The sequence below is a fragment of the Hemitrygon akajei genome, chromosome 2 (assembly GCF_048418815.1).
Source record: "Hemitrygon akajei chromosome 2, sHemAka1.3, whole genome shotgun sequence".
Classification (NCBI taxonomy): Eukaryota; Metazoa; Chordata; class Chondrichthyes; order Myliobatiformes; family Dasyatidae; genus Hemitrygon; species Hemitrygon akajei.
The window spans coordinates 38,227,551-38,243,455 of record NC_133125.1 but is presented as its reverse complement, the minus strand read 5'-3'; the positions used below and the strand labels follow the sequence as shown (position 1 = coordinate 38,243,455).

The following is a 15,905-nucleotide window of genomic DNA, read 5'->3' as shown; positions in this document are numbered from 1 at the left end:
CCAATCATTTTTAATCTTATAGAAGGGCTCTGAACGTATCTTCATAATTATATTGTAAAGTTTTGATATTAGTCCTTTCTGAGAAGGATTTAGTTCAAACAAATTCTCCAAAATACCTGAAGACACAAGATTTGGAAAGGTAGGAAGTACAGTATTTAAGAAATTCCTAATCTGTAAATAGCTAAAAAAATGAAATCTGGGCAAATTATATTTATTAGATAATTGTTCAAAAGACATAAAACAATTATCCAAAAATAAATCGGAAAAACGTAGTAATCCTTTAGTCTTCCAAGCTGAATAAGCTTGGTCTATAATAGAAGGATAAAAAAAGCAATTGGATACAGAGATAGCGTATCTCATTCAGAGATAGTGTCTTTAACTCATATGTTCTGGTCTTGTCCGCTTTTGAAAAAATATTGGAAAGACATTTTTGATATTATTTCCACGGTATTGAACATTGATTTACAACCTCATCCTATTACTGCAATTTTTGGTTTACCAATGATGGACTCACTTCGTTTATCCTCTTCTGCTTGTCGAATGATTGCATTTCTTACATTAATGGCTAGAAGATCTATTTTGTTGAATTGGAAAGAAATTAATCCTCCTACCATATTTCATTGGTTTTCTCAAACAATGTTATGTCTAAATTTAGAAAAAATTAGAAGTGTTGTATTTGATACTTCTATTAATTTTGAAAAGATATGGAGACCATTTATTCAATATTTTCATATGATGTAATATGACCCTGTTCCAAGCCTATTTGTTTTTCAAGTTTTGATTTTACATATGTTGAGAGGATCGGAGTTGACGACACTGATGATTTTGTATCTTTGTTAGACATTATAAACAGCCCTTTTTTTCATTTTTTCTTTTTCCCTTTTTTCTTTTTTCTTTTTTTTTCTTATTAGTTATTAGATTGTTAGATTAGTTTTTTTTGCATAATTTTTTTTTTCTTTTTCTGTTTTCTGTTTTTTTTAATACATATTACGATATACCTAGGTTTGCCTTGTTTATTGGTTACTTGTATCGTCCATGATTTGGGAAGACTCATTTATACTGTAACTATTGCTTATGTATTCTCTCATGTTCAGTTGAAATGTGTATGTTTGTAATCCCATTATCTATGTATCAATCTTATTATGTTGATATTAATAATAATAATAAAAAGATTGAAAAAGAAAGAAATTATTTATGGAGGTCCCGGGAGGACCCCATGGGATGCTAATACTCAGCCTCCCACCCAAGTTGACCTTAATGTTATGGGGGATGAATTGCAAAGTTATTTCAGGCAGTTAACATCCTCTCTAAAGTTTCTTCATTCTCAGGTGCAGGAGGTGTTTAAGCCACAGGAAAACCCAGAAGCGGAGTGGCCGGATTTGAAAATTGGAGATTCGGTATTGATAAGGGATTGAGAGCGTCCCAAGCTTGGACCCTGGTGGAAAGGACCATTCCAGATACTTCTGCAAACACTGACGGCCATTAAGATTCAAGGGCACAGCCGCTGGATTCACCTAAGTGATAGTAAATGATGGGCTCCACAGGTGGACTAAAGACTATTATTGGACTTTCCATTGTTATAACTGCCTCCATGGTATTAAGCCTGGAGAACAAGTTGTTTTATAAGACTCGTATACACTTGCATGGAAATCGAACTGTATGCTATCTGCTTGCACAGTCAGCAGAAGCGTTATTTGTGGCCACTCCTGGGTGGAAGCCACATCCCCTGTATACCGCAGATACTTCAAATGCCCCTTGTGAGGGGGTAACCCTTGGTTTGTGCGACTGTAATGAAACCCAATTTCCCTCAGGATCAATAAAGTATGTCTGTCTGTAACAGGGAGTTTTAGGACAGCCAGTCTTCAGCGGGCATCAGAGGTGGAGAGGTTAAGTAACTTGAAATTCCTTGGCATTATCATTTCAGAGAATTTGTACTAGAGCCAACACACAAGTGCCATTACAAAGAAGACACAGCAACACCTCTACTTCCTTACAAGTTTGTGAAGATTTGACATGTCATCTAAACTTTGACCAGCTTCTATAGATGTGTGGTGGAATGTATACTGACTTGTTGCATCACAGCCTGGTATGGAAATACCAATGTCCTTGACCAGAAAAGTCTACAGAAGTGGTGGATATGGCCCAGTTCATCACAGATAAAGTCCTCCCCAGCTTTGAGCACATCTACAAGGAACACTGATGCAGAAAAGCACCGTCCATTATCAAGGACCACCACCATCCAGGCTACGTTCTCTTCTCACTGCTGCCATCAAAAAGGAGATACAGTAGTCTTAGATCCTACACCATCAGGTTCAATAACAGTTATTACCCCTCAATTCTCAAGCTCCTGAACCAGAGTGGACACATCACTCACTCAATCATTGAACTGATTCCACAACCTATGGGACTTGCTATCAAGGACTCTACAACTCATATTCTCAATACTTATTGCTTATGTATTATTATTATTTTGAGTTTTTTACAATTTGTTGTCTTTTTCATATTGGTTGTATGTCCATCTTTGTGTGCAGTTTTTCGCTGATTCTATTGTGTTTCTTAGTATTTACTGTGAGTGCCCACAAGAAAATGAATTTGAGGGTAGTATTAAGTGGCATATATGTACTTCGATAATAAATTTACTTTGAACTTTAATATATCTTTTACTAGTGAACCAGTTGAGATAACAGACCACAGGGATATGGGGCCCTAGATGACTTTATAAGAACAAGGGGAAATAATCTCCTAGTGAGCCAGAAAACAAATTGGGATTCCAAATAATCGTTTAGGAGATTATTGGAATTTTACAGTGTTATGCAAAAGGAGGAAAGATAATGTCTGTCTTCAAGTTAAGTACACATTTGCCAATTATGTCTGTACCATAATGCATTATCTCCCACCATTTCCCTTACCAGGCAATCCAGCTGAGAGACTGGGCTCTTGTTCCCAGGGTGACTAATATCCCAGACCTTCACACATCCCTTTCCACCAGTGTACACGTGTCTCGTAGGATTGCTGATCGTCACTGCACACACGACTTCACCATGGCTCAGAGAATTCATTTGCCGTGCATGCCTTGGAATTCCTGGTCCAATCAGAGCATCAGGAGGGAAAGGCACAGGTTGCATCTGTCCATCAGCGCTTACATGAAATGAATAAGCACTGTTAAGAATGAAATTACAGATTAGTAAATCATTCTACCCATCAGTGTGTCTTCAACTTGCGTGTTACTACAAAACTTTATATGAAGCTAAAGTTAAAGTCTGTCCCGAGCTTTATAGGCTCATCAGGCCTGTGCTTATGCCGGTTTCCGTAGCGTGAAGCGACTGAGAGTATGAGACTCTCCCCGCTCCCCCGCAACCCCGGATAGGATGCCAGTCTATCAACGAGGTTATATGAAGCTGAACTCATTTAGTAAAACCTGGAAAGAATGTACAGCTAGAAATTGAAATGTTTGCAGTTTCTCATTTGTTTCGGTCATTGAGTTGTTCAGCATCCATCAAGGACCCCACCATCCAGATTATGCTCTCTTCTCATTCCTGCCATCTGGCAGGAGGTACAGGAGCCTTAGGTCCCACACCAGCAGGTTCAACAACAGTTATACCCTTCAACCATCAGCATGACTAACTTCACTCACCTCAACTCTGAACTTATTCTACAACCTATGGACTCACTGTCAATGACTCTATAATGCATGTTCTTAGAATGATTATTTATTTACTTTTTTAATTTGTGCATTTTGTCTTCTTTTGCACATCGGTTGTTTATCAGTCTGTGTGTAGTTTTGCACTGATTCCATTGTATTTCTCTGTTCTACTGCAAACGCCTGAAAGAAAATGAATCTCAAAGTAGTATATGGTGACATATACTCACTTTGATAATAACATTACTTTGAACTCATCTACTCCCCAAGAATAATCATTAGCAGGTCAAAATGGCATGTTTCCGTTCTGTGTGGGTATCTGGTATTGAGAGCAATTCATCAGCAACAGGCTGAGCAGCAGCAATTCTACTGAACATTATATTTGAGGCATCTTTCTCATGCATGTTTTCAGATTAGCAATATGATTATTATAACTTACGGTTTTCCTCCGGGAATGCCACTTAGGTTTGGTGGAATGCCAGGTACACGTATGTGATGTGGATCAAATCCAACCTAATTTTTAACAAAATTATATTATAATTTGCCACCGCTTTATTGAAGGACAAACAGTAAAACCTGGCTTTCTGTTTTTAAAAAAAAACTAGACGTACTTTTTAAACATATTTAAAAAAATCTTTAGTTGCTAATAATTCGTACTTTAAGAGAATTGTTCAAAACCTTAAGATCACCATCAGTTAAAATGCTTTGGTCAAATTAAGATGGGAAGCCTATGAAATTCACTCACCACTGGAGATCGGCTGTAGGCAGCTGCCGCCGCTGCGGCTGCTGCTGCTGCACTCATCTGAGGGGAGATATTATGTAATCCTGCATATGTCCCCGGACTCGTTAGGTCTCCATTCATACCAGCATGGGGCACTATTCCAAACGGAGTAGGATAAGGGCATGGAACTGCCATAGGAGTCCTCAAGCCTGTGAATCACCAAATTCTGAAGTCAGTGAATGTAAGCCCAGAAGCTGAGTGCTCTCAGCTGAACATTATCACAGAAACCTGTGAAATTAAAAGGCAAACATAGGTCTACAGTGTGCTTCCATTTGCAATATGTTTCCTATAAGGAGAATTTCCAAGTACAAATTACATTATAATTCTTTCTGCAAATCTAGATCTCGTTGATTCTGCACCACTGAAATACCAAGCCCATGCCAACAGTAAATTACGCTATACAAAGTCAATTATTTATAAAAACTATTTACTACCTATTGGATCAATTCCTGGTGGTTTGCCAGAGATGGGTCTCAATCCTGGAGTGGAATTACTTCCTGGAGTTGAAGCATCTGATCGTGGAGTTGGAGTGTTGGACTTTGGCACAGGAGTAGTTGATTTTTCATTCTGCACATAAGCAGTAAGTGGCTTTGTAAATACTGCAACTACAAAACTGCTCATCATAATTCACCAGAAATTACCATTGTAATATCTGAATATTACCAACAACAATATTTTAATAATACCAACGATGTAACTAGGCTGGGATCAATACAGAATTATTTGGTAACTAAACAAGATACAACTTTATTTCAAAAGAGTTCGAGATCTTTCCAGTCTGCATGATTTACAGACTTGCATGCTACACTTTTTGATAGTAGCTGGTCTGATCAAGGGTCTATATCAGAAGCAGTAACTTCCTACACAGATACTGATCGATTTAACATGCAATTTCAGTATTTTTTCTTTCTGATTCAGATTTGTAGTTCTGCTATTTTCCAAAGATTATATATTTAACTTGTTACTAAAATTCACTAACATCTACAGTAAATTAATATTGGCAAGTTATATCCTGTCATAAGCTTGTCTTGATTTAACCAGGAAAATAATGAGTGAAAAACACAATTTTACTAGATAGAATGCATCTCTATTGGCACTACTAAGCTGCAAATGAAGAATTTCCGGAGGTATACATAAATTACTCACAAGACTCATTTCTTTGGACTTTGTAGAAGGAGTACTACTAGAAGAAGCAATGGAAGCTGGGCTTATAGGTGCATCCTTTTTTAAGAGGCGAGATTTATCTAAACCATTTTCTCGTGGTGAGTGAGGTGGACTACCTCTTGGTGAAGTGGGATCCTAAACAAGGAACACAAAATTTTGAGTGCATATTTCAAACCAAGAATTAGAGTACAGTGCTATACTTGAAGGCGTATACAAACTGTCTACATCACAGCTGATAACTTAGATGCAAGTTAATTTTCAACAGATATGCAACAATCACACCAAATTCATTAAACCTCATGTAAATGCTGTAGAGCAATACAGAACTCGCCACTAATTTTGTCTCCGAAGATTCAAGCTTGATATCCGAAACAATGAAGAAACAAGTTCTGTTTATCCTGCTAACAAACTTCAAGCAATACATTGGCCAAAACATAACTGGGCGACCCACAGAGAACCACAAGCAACATCCTCATTGTGACATCCGTGTCTGCCCATGACAGTGCAGTGGTGAATGATGGAGAGTAGAAATCATAGTTAGGAACCACCGGCGTAAGCAAGACACAATCTTCAAATTACTATTTAAGTTTTAACAAGCAGCAATCAGTTTTGAGATAACAAAGTGCAGCTTTGTAAACAAAGATCACTTTCTATTAAAGCAGTGCTTGATTTATTACACATTCTGATTAGCCACTTGGCATAAATTATTTGAATATTGATCACTGTTCTCATAGATAATTAGTTCCTCAGTGTACACACATAACGTAGATACAATTGTTCAATATTGGGACAAAACAAATGTAACCTATCACAAAACTGGCCACCATGAGACAACTGAGATAAAGGGCTGTGTTAATTGGATTCCAGGCAGCCCCTGGAGAGAAGCACCGGAACTTCAAGCCATGGCCAACAAAGGAGAGCAGTATAAGGAAGAATGTTCTAGCCAACAAAGATTTTAATACTATTGAAGAAATGGAAATGCCCTCCATCTGTACTTGCACACTGGAATATGGGGTAGTTCCAGTTGACTAGCTTGCCACCGAGGCTCCCCAGAAATGGTCCTTTGATGCCACAACAGCAGAGCACTCCATGAGAATTGCAGAGAGACTTTTCTGCCTAACCTGCCCATATATCTACCTGTAATGTACAAAGATCTGTTACATTAATGGCTCTTCAATATGATTGAAGATGAGTTAGGTTTATTATCATTGGCATGCGCTGTAAAATTTGTTGCTATATGGCAGTGGATTTAAAAAAAAGATTAAAAAATTACTATAAGTTGTAATAATAAAATGAAATAAATAGTGTTCATACACTGTTCATAAATCTAATGGCGCATGGCCAAATAGTTATGCAATTGATCTAGTGATCTGAGGGTTGCTAGTTCAAGCCTTAGCTAAGGCAACGTGTTGTGTCCCTGAGCAAGGCACATTGCTCTGTGACCACACCAGTGCCAAGCTGTATCGGCCCTTGCCCTTCCCTTGGACACCATCGGTGGCGTGGAGAGGGGAGACTTGCAGCATTGGCAACTGCCGGTCTCCCATACAACTCTGCCCAGGCCTGTGCCCTGGAAACTTTCCAAGACGCAAATGCATAGTCTCTCGAGACTAACGGATGCCTATATACTATAGAGGGGAAGAAGCGGCTTTCCAAGTCCCCACCTTACTGATGGACTTGGCACCCGAATACTCAAGAGTATTCAGCCCCCCCCTACACCACAATCATCATGCAAGTGTATCTCCTTCTTATTGATCAAATCAACTGATCTTGATTTAAAAGGCAAGCTTGGTTATATGGTTTGTTAACTTGATTTTAATAATGTCAATTGACTTCTAGTAGCTCAAGATATTCTGATCTATTGGAATAGTATTTAAAAGTTTCTAACTATTAGTGAGATTTAAAATAAATGATACAGGTGTTTGATATAGGTGAAGTGTCAAAGGGTCATCATACATCCTGAGGAGAGGCTCTGGATTGCTACTTGTAGCCTTTGCCACTTCACAGGACAGGCCCAAGAGCAGGGCCTAGGGGACAGGTGAAACCGATGAGCTGAAAATACTAAGTACATCTACCAGAAAAGCTATAGGAGGGTAGGTGGTGTGGAATGGATATCTGCAAGATTTTACACTTGGAAGATATTCTACATTATCTCCAATATCATTCTTGTTGGAGAATCTGATGCAGAGGGGCATAGTTAAAGAAGACAGATTTGATTTTCCCGTAAGATGGCAGCAGCTCAGATGAAGAGACTTTAACAAGGTCAAACAAAAGTGTTATCGTCTTTTTTAAATGTAGCTTTTATGATTGAAAGATCCTGCTGGACATTAACAACCTGAAGTACCGCAGGTCTAGCCCTTCAGCAAGTCGCTCGTTGGCAGAGAATCTGGCAGAGCTGGACTTGGTGCAGACCATGATGTCATCTATGACAGAGGCGTTGGGTGCACGGAGGAGGTGTGCAGACTTAAATCGCTTTTCTGGTGATCGCAAAATCCTGCTGGACATTGGAGATGTGGAATGTTGCAAGTCCAATTCATTGGTTTACTGTGAACAGCTGGTTGGATGGCATGTCAGCTGTGTGACCTTGGTCGTAGTGAGTACTAGGCCTCAAGCCCTGGTGTTGCCTGTTTACAGCCATCCAGGGGGAGGCATCTGAGTCTGGCAGTCCATCAGCATCCATGCATCTATCAGTGCTGCCCCCAGAGTACACACAACTGAAGACAAGCTGTACTGAGTCCGACTGCAGACTACTGCAACATTCATGGACTCAGGAACTTGGACTATTTATACTTTTTGTTATGTGACTGTATTTTTTTGCCACCTGGCCCTGGAATAATGTTCACAAAATGCTGGTGGACCACAGCAGGCCAGGCAGCATCTATAGGGAGAAGCACTGTCGACGTTTCGGGCCGAGACCCTTCGTCAGGACTAACTGAAAGGAGAGATACTAAGAGATTTGAAAGTAGTGGGGGGAGGGGGGAATGCAAAATGATAGGAGAAGACCGGAGGGGGTGGGATGAAGCTAAGAGCTGGAAAGGTGATTGGCGAAAGTGATACAGAGCTGGAGAAGGGAAAGGATCATGGGACGGGAGGCCTCGGGAGAAAGGAAGGGGGAGGGGGGAAGCACCAGAGGGAGATGGAGAACAGTCAGGGTGATGGGCAGAGAGAGAGAGAGAAAAAAAACAACTAAATATGTCAGGGATGGGGTAAGAAGGGGAGGAGGGGCATTAACGGAAGTTAGAGAAGTCAATGTTCATGCCATCAGGTTGGAGGCTACCCAGCCAGTATATAAGGTGTTGTTCCTCCAACCTGAGTGTGGATTCATCTTGTCAGTAGAGGAGGCCATGGATAGACATATCAGAATGGGAATGGGACATGGAATTAAAATGTGTGGCCACTGGGTGATCCTGCTTTCTCTGGCAGACCGAGCGTAGGTGTTCAGCGAAACGGTCCCCCTCTTTTCTTTCGCTACATCGACGACTGCATTGGCGCTGCCTCCTGCATGCATGCTGAGCTCGTTGACTTCATTAACTCTGCCTCCAACTTTCACCCTGCCCTCAAATTTACCTGGTCCATTTCTGACACCTCTCTCCCCTTTCTTGATCTTTCTATCTCCATCTCTGGAGACAGCTTATCTACTGATATCTACTATAAGCCTACAGACTCTCACAGCTACCTGCACTATTCCTCTTCCCACCCTGTCTCTTGCAAAAATGCTATCCCCTTCTCACAATTCCTCTGTCTCCACCGCATCTGCTCTCAGGATGAGGCTTTTCAGTCCAGGACGAAGGAGATGTCTTCCTTTTTTAAACAATGGGGCTTCCCTTCTTCCACTATCAAATCTGCTCTCAAACGCATCTCTCCCATTTCCCGCACATCTGCCCTCACCCCATCCGCCCACCACCCCACTCGGGATAGGGTTCCCCTTATTCTCACCTACCACCCCAGCAGCCTCCAGGTCCAACGTATAATTCTCCATATCTTCCACCACCTCCAACGGGATCCCACTACCAAGCGCGTCTTTCCCTCCCCCCCCCCCCCCGTTTCTGCTTTCCGCAGGGATCCCTTTCCGTGACTCCCTTGTCCACTCGTCCCCCCCATCCCTTCCCACCAATCTCCCTCCTGGCACTTATCCTTGTAAGCGAAACAAGTGCTACACCTGCCCTTACACTTCCTCCCTCACCACCATTCAGGGCCCCAGACAGTCCTTCCAGGTGAGGCGACACTTCACCTATGAGTCGGCTGGTGTGGTATACTGCGTCTGGTGCTCCCGGTGTGGCCTTTTACATATTGGTGAGACTCGACGCAGACTGGGAGACCATTTCGCTGAACACCTACGCTCAGTCCGCCAGAGAAAGCAGGATCTCCCAGTGGCCACACATTTTAATTCCACGTCCCATTCCCATTCTGATATGTCTATCCATGGCCTCCTCTACTGTCAAGACCTTCTCACAATTCCTCTGTCTCCACCGCATCTGCTCTCAGGATGAGGCTTTTCAGTCCAGGACGAAGGAGATGTCTTCCTTTTTTAAACAAAGGGGCTTCCCTTCTTCCACCATCAAATCTGCTCTCAAACGCATCTCTCCCATTTCCCGCACATCTGCCCTCACCCCATCCGCCCACCACCCCACTCGGGATAGGGTTCCCCTTATTCTCACCTACCACCCCAGCAGCCTCCAGGTCCAACGTATAATTCTCCATATCTTCCACCACCTCCAACGGGATCCCACTACCAAGCTCGTCTTTCCCTCCCCCCCCCCCCCCCCGTTTCTGCTTTCCGCAGGGATCCCTTTCCGCGACTCCCTTGTCCACTCGTCCCCCCCATCCCTTCCCACCAATCTCCCTCCTGGCACTTATCCTTGTAAGCGAAACAAGTGCTACACCTGCCCTTACACTTCCTCCCTCACTACCATTCAGGGCCCCAGACAGTCCTTCCAGGTGAGGCGACACTTCACCTATGAGTCGGCTGGTGTGGTATATTGCGTCCGGTGCTCCCGGTGTGGCCTTTTACATATTGGTGAGACCCGACGCAGACTGGGAGACCATTTCGCTGAACACCTACGCTCAGTCCGCCAGAGAAAGCAGGATCTCCCAGTGGCCACACATTTTAATTCCACGTCCCATTCCCATTCTGATATGTCTATCCATGGCCTCCTCTACTGTCAAGATGAATCCACACTCAGGTTGGAGGAACAACACCTTATATACCGGCTGGGTAGCCTCCAACCTGATGGCATGAACATTGACTTCTCTAACTTCCGTTAATGCCCCTCCTCCCTTTCTTACCCCATCCCTGATATATTTAGTTGTTTGCCTGTTCTCCATCTCCCTCTAGTGCTCCCCTCCCCCTTTCTTTCTCCCGAGGCCTCCCGTCCCATGATCCTTTCCCTTCTCCAGCTCTGTATCACTTTCGCCAATCACCTTTCCAGCTCTTAGCTTCATCCCACCCCCTCTGGTCTTCTCCTATCATTTCGCATTCCCCCCTCCCCCCACTACTTTCAAATCTCTTAGTATCTCTCCTTTCAGTGAGTCCTGACGAAGGGTCTCGGCCCGAAACGTCAACAGTGCTTCTCCCAATAGATGCTGCCTGGCCTGCTGTGTTCCACCAGCATTTTGTGTGTGTTGTTTGAATTTCCAGCATCTGCAGATTTCCTTGTGCTTGCTGGAATAATGCTGTTTCGTTGGGCTGTGTTCATGATTTATGTATATTTGAATGAAAGTGCAACTTGAACTTGAGAAATGTTTTCCCTTAGCAGAGCTCTCTATAACTGGTAGAAGGTGAGCTTAGGTTTGCGGGAAGGGAGAGAATAGCTCAGGGGGTTTGAAGATTATTTTTCCCCACATAAAGCATGCCTGAAATTTGGAACATTCTGCCTGAGAGTCAGAGGTGCTGGACTTCGGTCCACTCACATTATTTTAGAAGTAGTTGGACAAGCCAATAAAATGCTGGAGAAATGAAGGAATGGGCTGTGTGCCAGAAAACATCATCAGTACAGAGAGATACTTGATGTCTGACGGAGTGGGCTGAAAGGCCTGTTTCTATGTTACATAACAATTTTTGTTTGTTGAGGTATGACTTCAGTCATTTAATAGGTTTCTCCTCTATCTCCACTGATAGTTTTTTATTCAACACTGTTAAAAGCCACCTTGTCATTGAGGGAAATTACTTTCAACTCTCCTCTGGTATTCAGTTTTTTTTCTCCAAGTTTGGGCCAAAGTCACAATAGGATAAGGAGCTGAGTAGCCTTACCAAGATCCAAACTTAGTATTGACAAGCTGACAACTGTTGATTTAATGCAGCAACTGATCCATTTGCTGTTGATTTAGATCAGACTAATGGAACTACAAATTATTTACTTTGAGTTACAGGATGAAATGGACCCTTCTGGCATTTCAAGCCACATTGCCAGCAACCCCTGATTTAACGCTAGCCTAATCACAGGGCAATTTACAATAACTAACCGACTAACTGGTACATCTTTGGACTGTGGGAGGAAACCAGAGCACCCGGAGGATTTAATTTGTCTTGCTTTTTCATGTATGGGACTACCTGGGCTCTTCATTTTATATGGTTGGATCCACATCAATATAGTAAACTTACTGTAACAGTTTGGCTGGAAACAAGGCTGGTCCTAGAATGCAAATTTTGATGTATTACATATTCTCATCCATTTATAGTTGTCATATGGCGTGCATCGAATTGGCTGAACACTAATGGCCCAGTCTACAGCACAAAGCCAGGATGGATTGTCTATTTTAGTGGTCGGCAACCTTTTTAAGCCCAAGATCCCCTACCTTGGCGCTAGTGAAAGGCAAGATCGACCTACTAAATCGCTTAGACACACGCATGCGCACCAGGCAGAAGAGACCGGAAGTAAAACCCCACAACCCTGGAAACAATCTCTCTTTACCAACAGCTTTCCGTAGCGGGAATATTGCTATATTACCATCATCCTAATTAGTATTACTTATTTTTATAATGTTCACATTACAACATCTTTAATTCTATCTTTCATTATTTAATTTTATTTCAACATGAAAAATTAATGAATAAAAATTGACTGTTGCACTCAGTGTGATGACTGGGGCTGAATACTTTCTGCTAGTTCCCTGAAATTTGGCTCATAACTACAGACAGCCAGTTTGAGACAGCTTGTGAGGTGTTTGCCAGTAAGACAGCTCCTGTACTTAGATTTAATAATTTTCATCTGTTGAAGCACAGCGCCCTCGCAAACCTCCTGACAGACTGAATATTTGAATGGACAGTTTCCTTTGTTAGTCTGAATGTTGAATCTGCCACATTTTTTTGGTGTTTTGTATTGGTAAACTGTTACTGAAACAGTAGTATAAGTTTCAGAGGTACACAAGCTAAGGACACCACTGTTTTTTGTTTTCCAGTTCTTTTACATTTGGGGAATGTTGAAATTTAAAGGTGGAGAAGTGTTGTAATGTGAGCATTATAAGGATAAGTTAATACCAATGAGGATAATGGTAATATGGCAATGTAGAGAGCTGTTTGTGGGGAGAGGTTGTTTGCGGGTTTGCCGGGTTTTGCTTACGGTCTTTTCTGCCCGGTGCACATTTTTCATTTTTTTTTCAGGATCTAGTGGGAAAGTCTCAAAGATCGACTGGTTGGCAACCACTAGTCTACTTGGTACTTCTGGCAGAGAATGGTAGAAAATGCTTCAGAATTTTTCCTTGGCTCTCTTGTGCTAGACTCTACCATTATTGAGGACAGGGTTATATTAAGGGTTCCTCCTCTTTAGTTATCCATAACCGTATATAAGTGAGTGTAAACACAAGGAAATCTGCAGATACTGGAAATTCAAACAACACACACAAAATGCTGGTGGAACACAGCAGGCCAGGCAGCATCTATAAGGAGAAGCACTGCCGACGTTTCGGGCCGAAATCCTTCGTCAGGACTAACTGAAAGGAAAATCTCTTAGTATTTTTCCTTTCAGTTAGTCCTGACGAAGGGTCTCGGCCCGAAACGTTGACAGTGCTTCTCCTTATAGATGCTGCCTGGCCTGCTGTGTTCCACCAGCATTTTGTGTGTGTTGTACAAGTGAGTGTGGTATGACTGAAAAACTTTGGCATGATTTATGAATCATGGGATTGTTTAGCTCTGTGTAACATGTACTGCATTTGTGATTTACTTTCACCTCATCCATGCTGCAGTTTTGCCAAGTTAGAATCTTATATACTTGAGACGAAAGCAGGTTTAAAATTGTTCAATATCCCAGGTGTTCATAAAAGAAAATTGAATGAAAAAAATCACAATGAAAAGCTAACTCACAGCAAGAGAAAAGAAAGGTGGAAAGGTTTAATGTTAGAAATATTAGAGCTGATAACTTTGGCAATTGGAGACTCAGTCACTAATCACTGGCCAATTAAAACAAGAGAGGGGAATGGAAAAGAGTGGACAGTTTACTTGATTGCAGGGACACAGAGTAGAGAAGGGCAAGACTATGAAGTAATTTGAAAACAAAAATTAGTATTTTCAAAATTTATCAAATATCACAGCTTGTGAGCATAGAATGATGGTCAGTAAGACTTAATGCAGGTTCAGCCTCAGGTAATGGAGTTTCATGTGAGCACAAGCCCTAACAGGATTGATGATCCGAGATAGCCAGTCAAGAAAACATCATAATTGACTTCTAGAGTGAACAGTAAGAAGTTTATCAATACAATCTCATGAAATGTAGCTATTAAACTAAGTGGATTAATGACTAAGAACATGAAAAATTCTAATTTTTGCCACTCTTCACAAATTATGATGAATTTATCCCTCAGTAAATTTTGTCCTCATTTTCTGGACCAAGCTACTGCAGATGATGGAATTCTAAAATAAAAACTAAATGCAAGGAGTATTATGAACAAAGCTGATGAGCTTAAGAGTGTGGATCAGTACTTGGAGCTATGATGTTGTGGCCATTACAGAGACTTGGATCGCTCAGGGGCAGGAATGGTTACTTCGAGTGCCGGGTTTTAGATGTTTCAGAAAGAACAGGGAGGGAGACAAAAGAGGTGGGGGCGTGACGCTGTTGATCAGAGATATGTCACGGCTGCAGAAAAGGTGGATGCCATGGAGGGATTGTCTATGGAGTCTCTGTGGGTGGAAGTTAGGAACAGGAAGGGTTCAATAACTTTACTGGGTGATTTTTATAGGCCACCAATAGAAACAGGGGCATCGAGGAGCAGATACAGAGACAGATTCTGGAATGGTGTAATAATAAGAGTGTTATCATGGTGGGAGATTTTAATTTCCCAAATATCGATTGGCATGCCCTAGAGCAAGGGGTTAAATGGGGTGGAGTTTGTTAGGTGTGTTCAAGAAGGTTTCTTGACACAATATGTAGATAAGCCTACAAGAGGAAAGGCTGTACTTGATCTGGCATTGGTAAGTAAACCTGGTCAGGTGTCAAGTCTCTCAGTGGAAGAGCATTTTGGAGGTAGTGATCACAATTTTATCTCCTTTACCATAGCACTGGAGAGGGACAGGAAAAGACAATTTAAGAAAGTGTTTAATTCGAGTAAGGGGAAATATGAGGCTATCAGGCAAGAACTTGGAAGCATAAATAGGGAAACATATGGAAGAAATGTGGGAAATGTTCAGGGGATATTTGTGTGGAGTTCTGCATTGGCACTCTCCAATGAGACATGAAAAGGATGGTAGGGTACAAGATCCGTGGTGTACAAAGGCTCTAGAAAATCTAGTCAAGAAGAAAAGAAGAGCTTATGAAAGGTTCAAAAAACTAGATAATGATAGGAATCTAGAAGATTATAAGGCGAGCAGGAAGGAGCTTAAGAGTGAAATTAGAAGAGCCAGAAGGGGCCATGAGAAGGCAATTGGTGGACAGGATTAAGGAAAATCCCAAGGCATTCTACAAGTATGTGAAAAGCAAGAGGATAAGACGTGAGAGAATAGGACCAATCAAGTGTGATAGAGGAGAAGTGTGTATGGAACCGGAGGAGATAGCAGAGGTATTTAATGAGTACTTCACTTCAGTATTTGCTACAGAAAAGGATCTTGGTGACAGTAGGGATGACTTGCAGTGGACTGAAAAGCTTGAGAATGTAGATTTTAAGAAAGAGGAAGTGCTGGAGCTTTGGAAAACATCAAGTTGGATAAGTCACCGGGACCAGACGGGATGTACCCCAGACTACTGTGGGAAGCGAGGGAGGAGATTGCTGAGCCTCTGGCGATGATCTTTGCATCATCAATGGGGACGGGAGAAGTTCTAGAGGATTGGAGGCTTGCGGATGTTGTTCCTTTATTCAAGAAAGGGAGTAGAGATAGCCCAGGAAATTATAGACCAG

General features: G+C 41.8%; 1 protein-coding gene across 10 annotated transcripts in view; it reads right to left on the bottom strand.

Annotated features, from left to right (window-relative positions):
• LOC140740894 (transducin-like enhancer protein 4) overlaps positions 1-15,905 on the bottom strand; it is a 150,119-nt gene that overhangs the window by 20,437 nt on the left and 113,777 nt on the right. For all 10 annotated transcript variants that reach the window (XM_073070510.1, XM_073070538.1, XM_073070546.1 and 7 more), the window contains 5 exons: positions 5,568-5,720; positions 4,856-4,988; positions 4,386-4,570; positions 4,080-4,153; positions 2,910-3,159 (listed from right to left, as the gene is read on the bottom strand). In XM_073070510.1, coding sequence (XP_072926611.1) covers positions 2,910-3,159; positions 4,080-4,153; positions 4,386-4,570; positions 4,856-4,988; positions 5,568-5,720 — 795 coding nt within the window. The remainder of the gene's footprint in view (positions 1-2,909; positions 3,160-4,079; positions 4,154-4,385; positions 4,571-4,855; positions 4,989-5,567; positions 5,721-15,905) is intronic.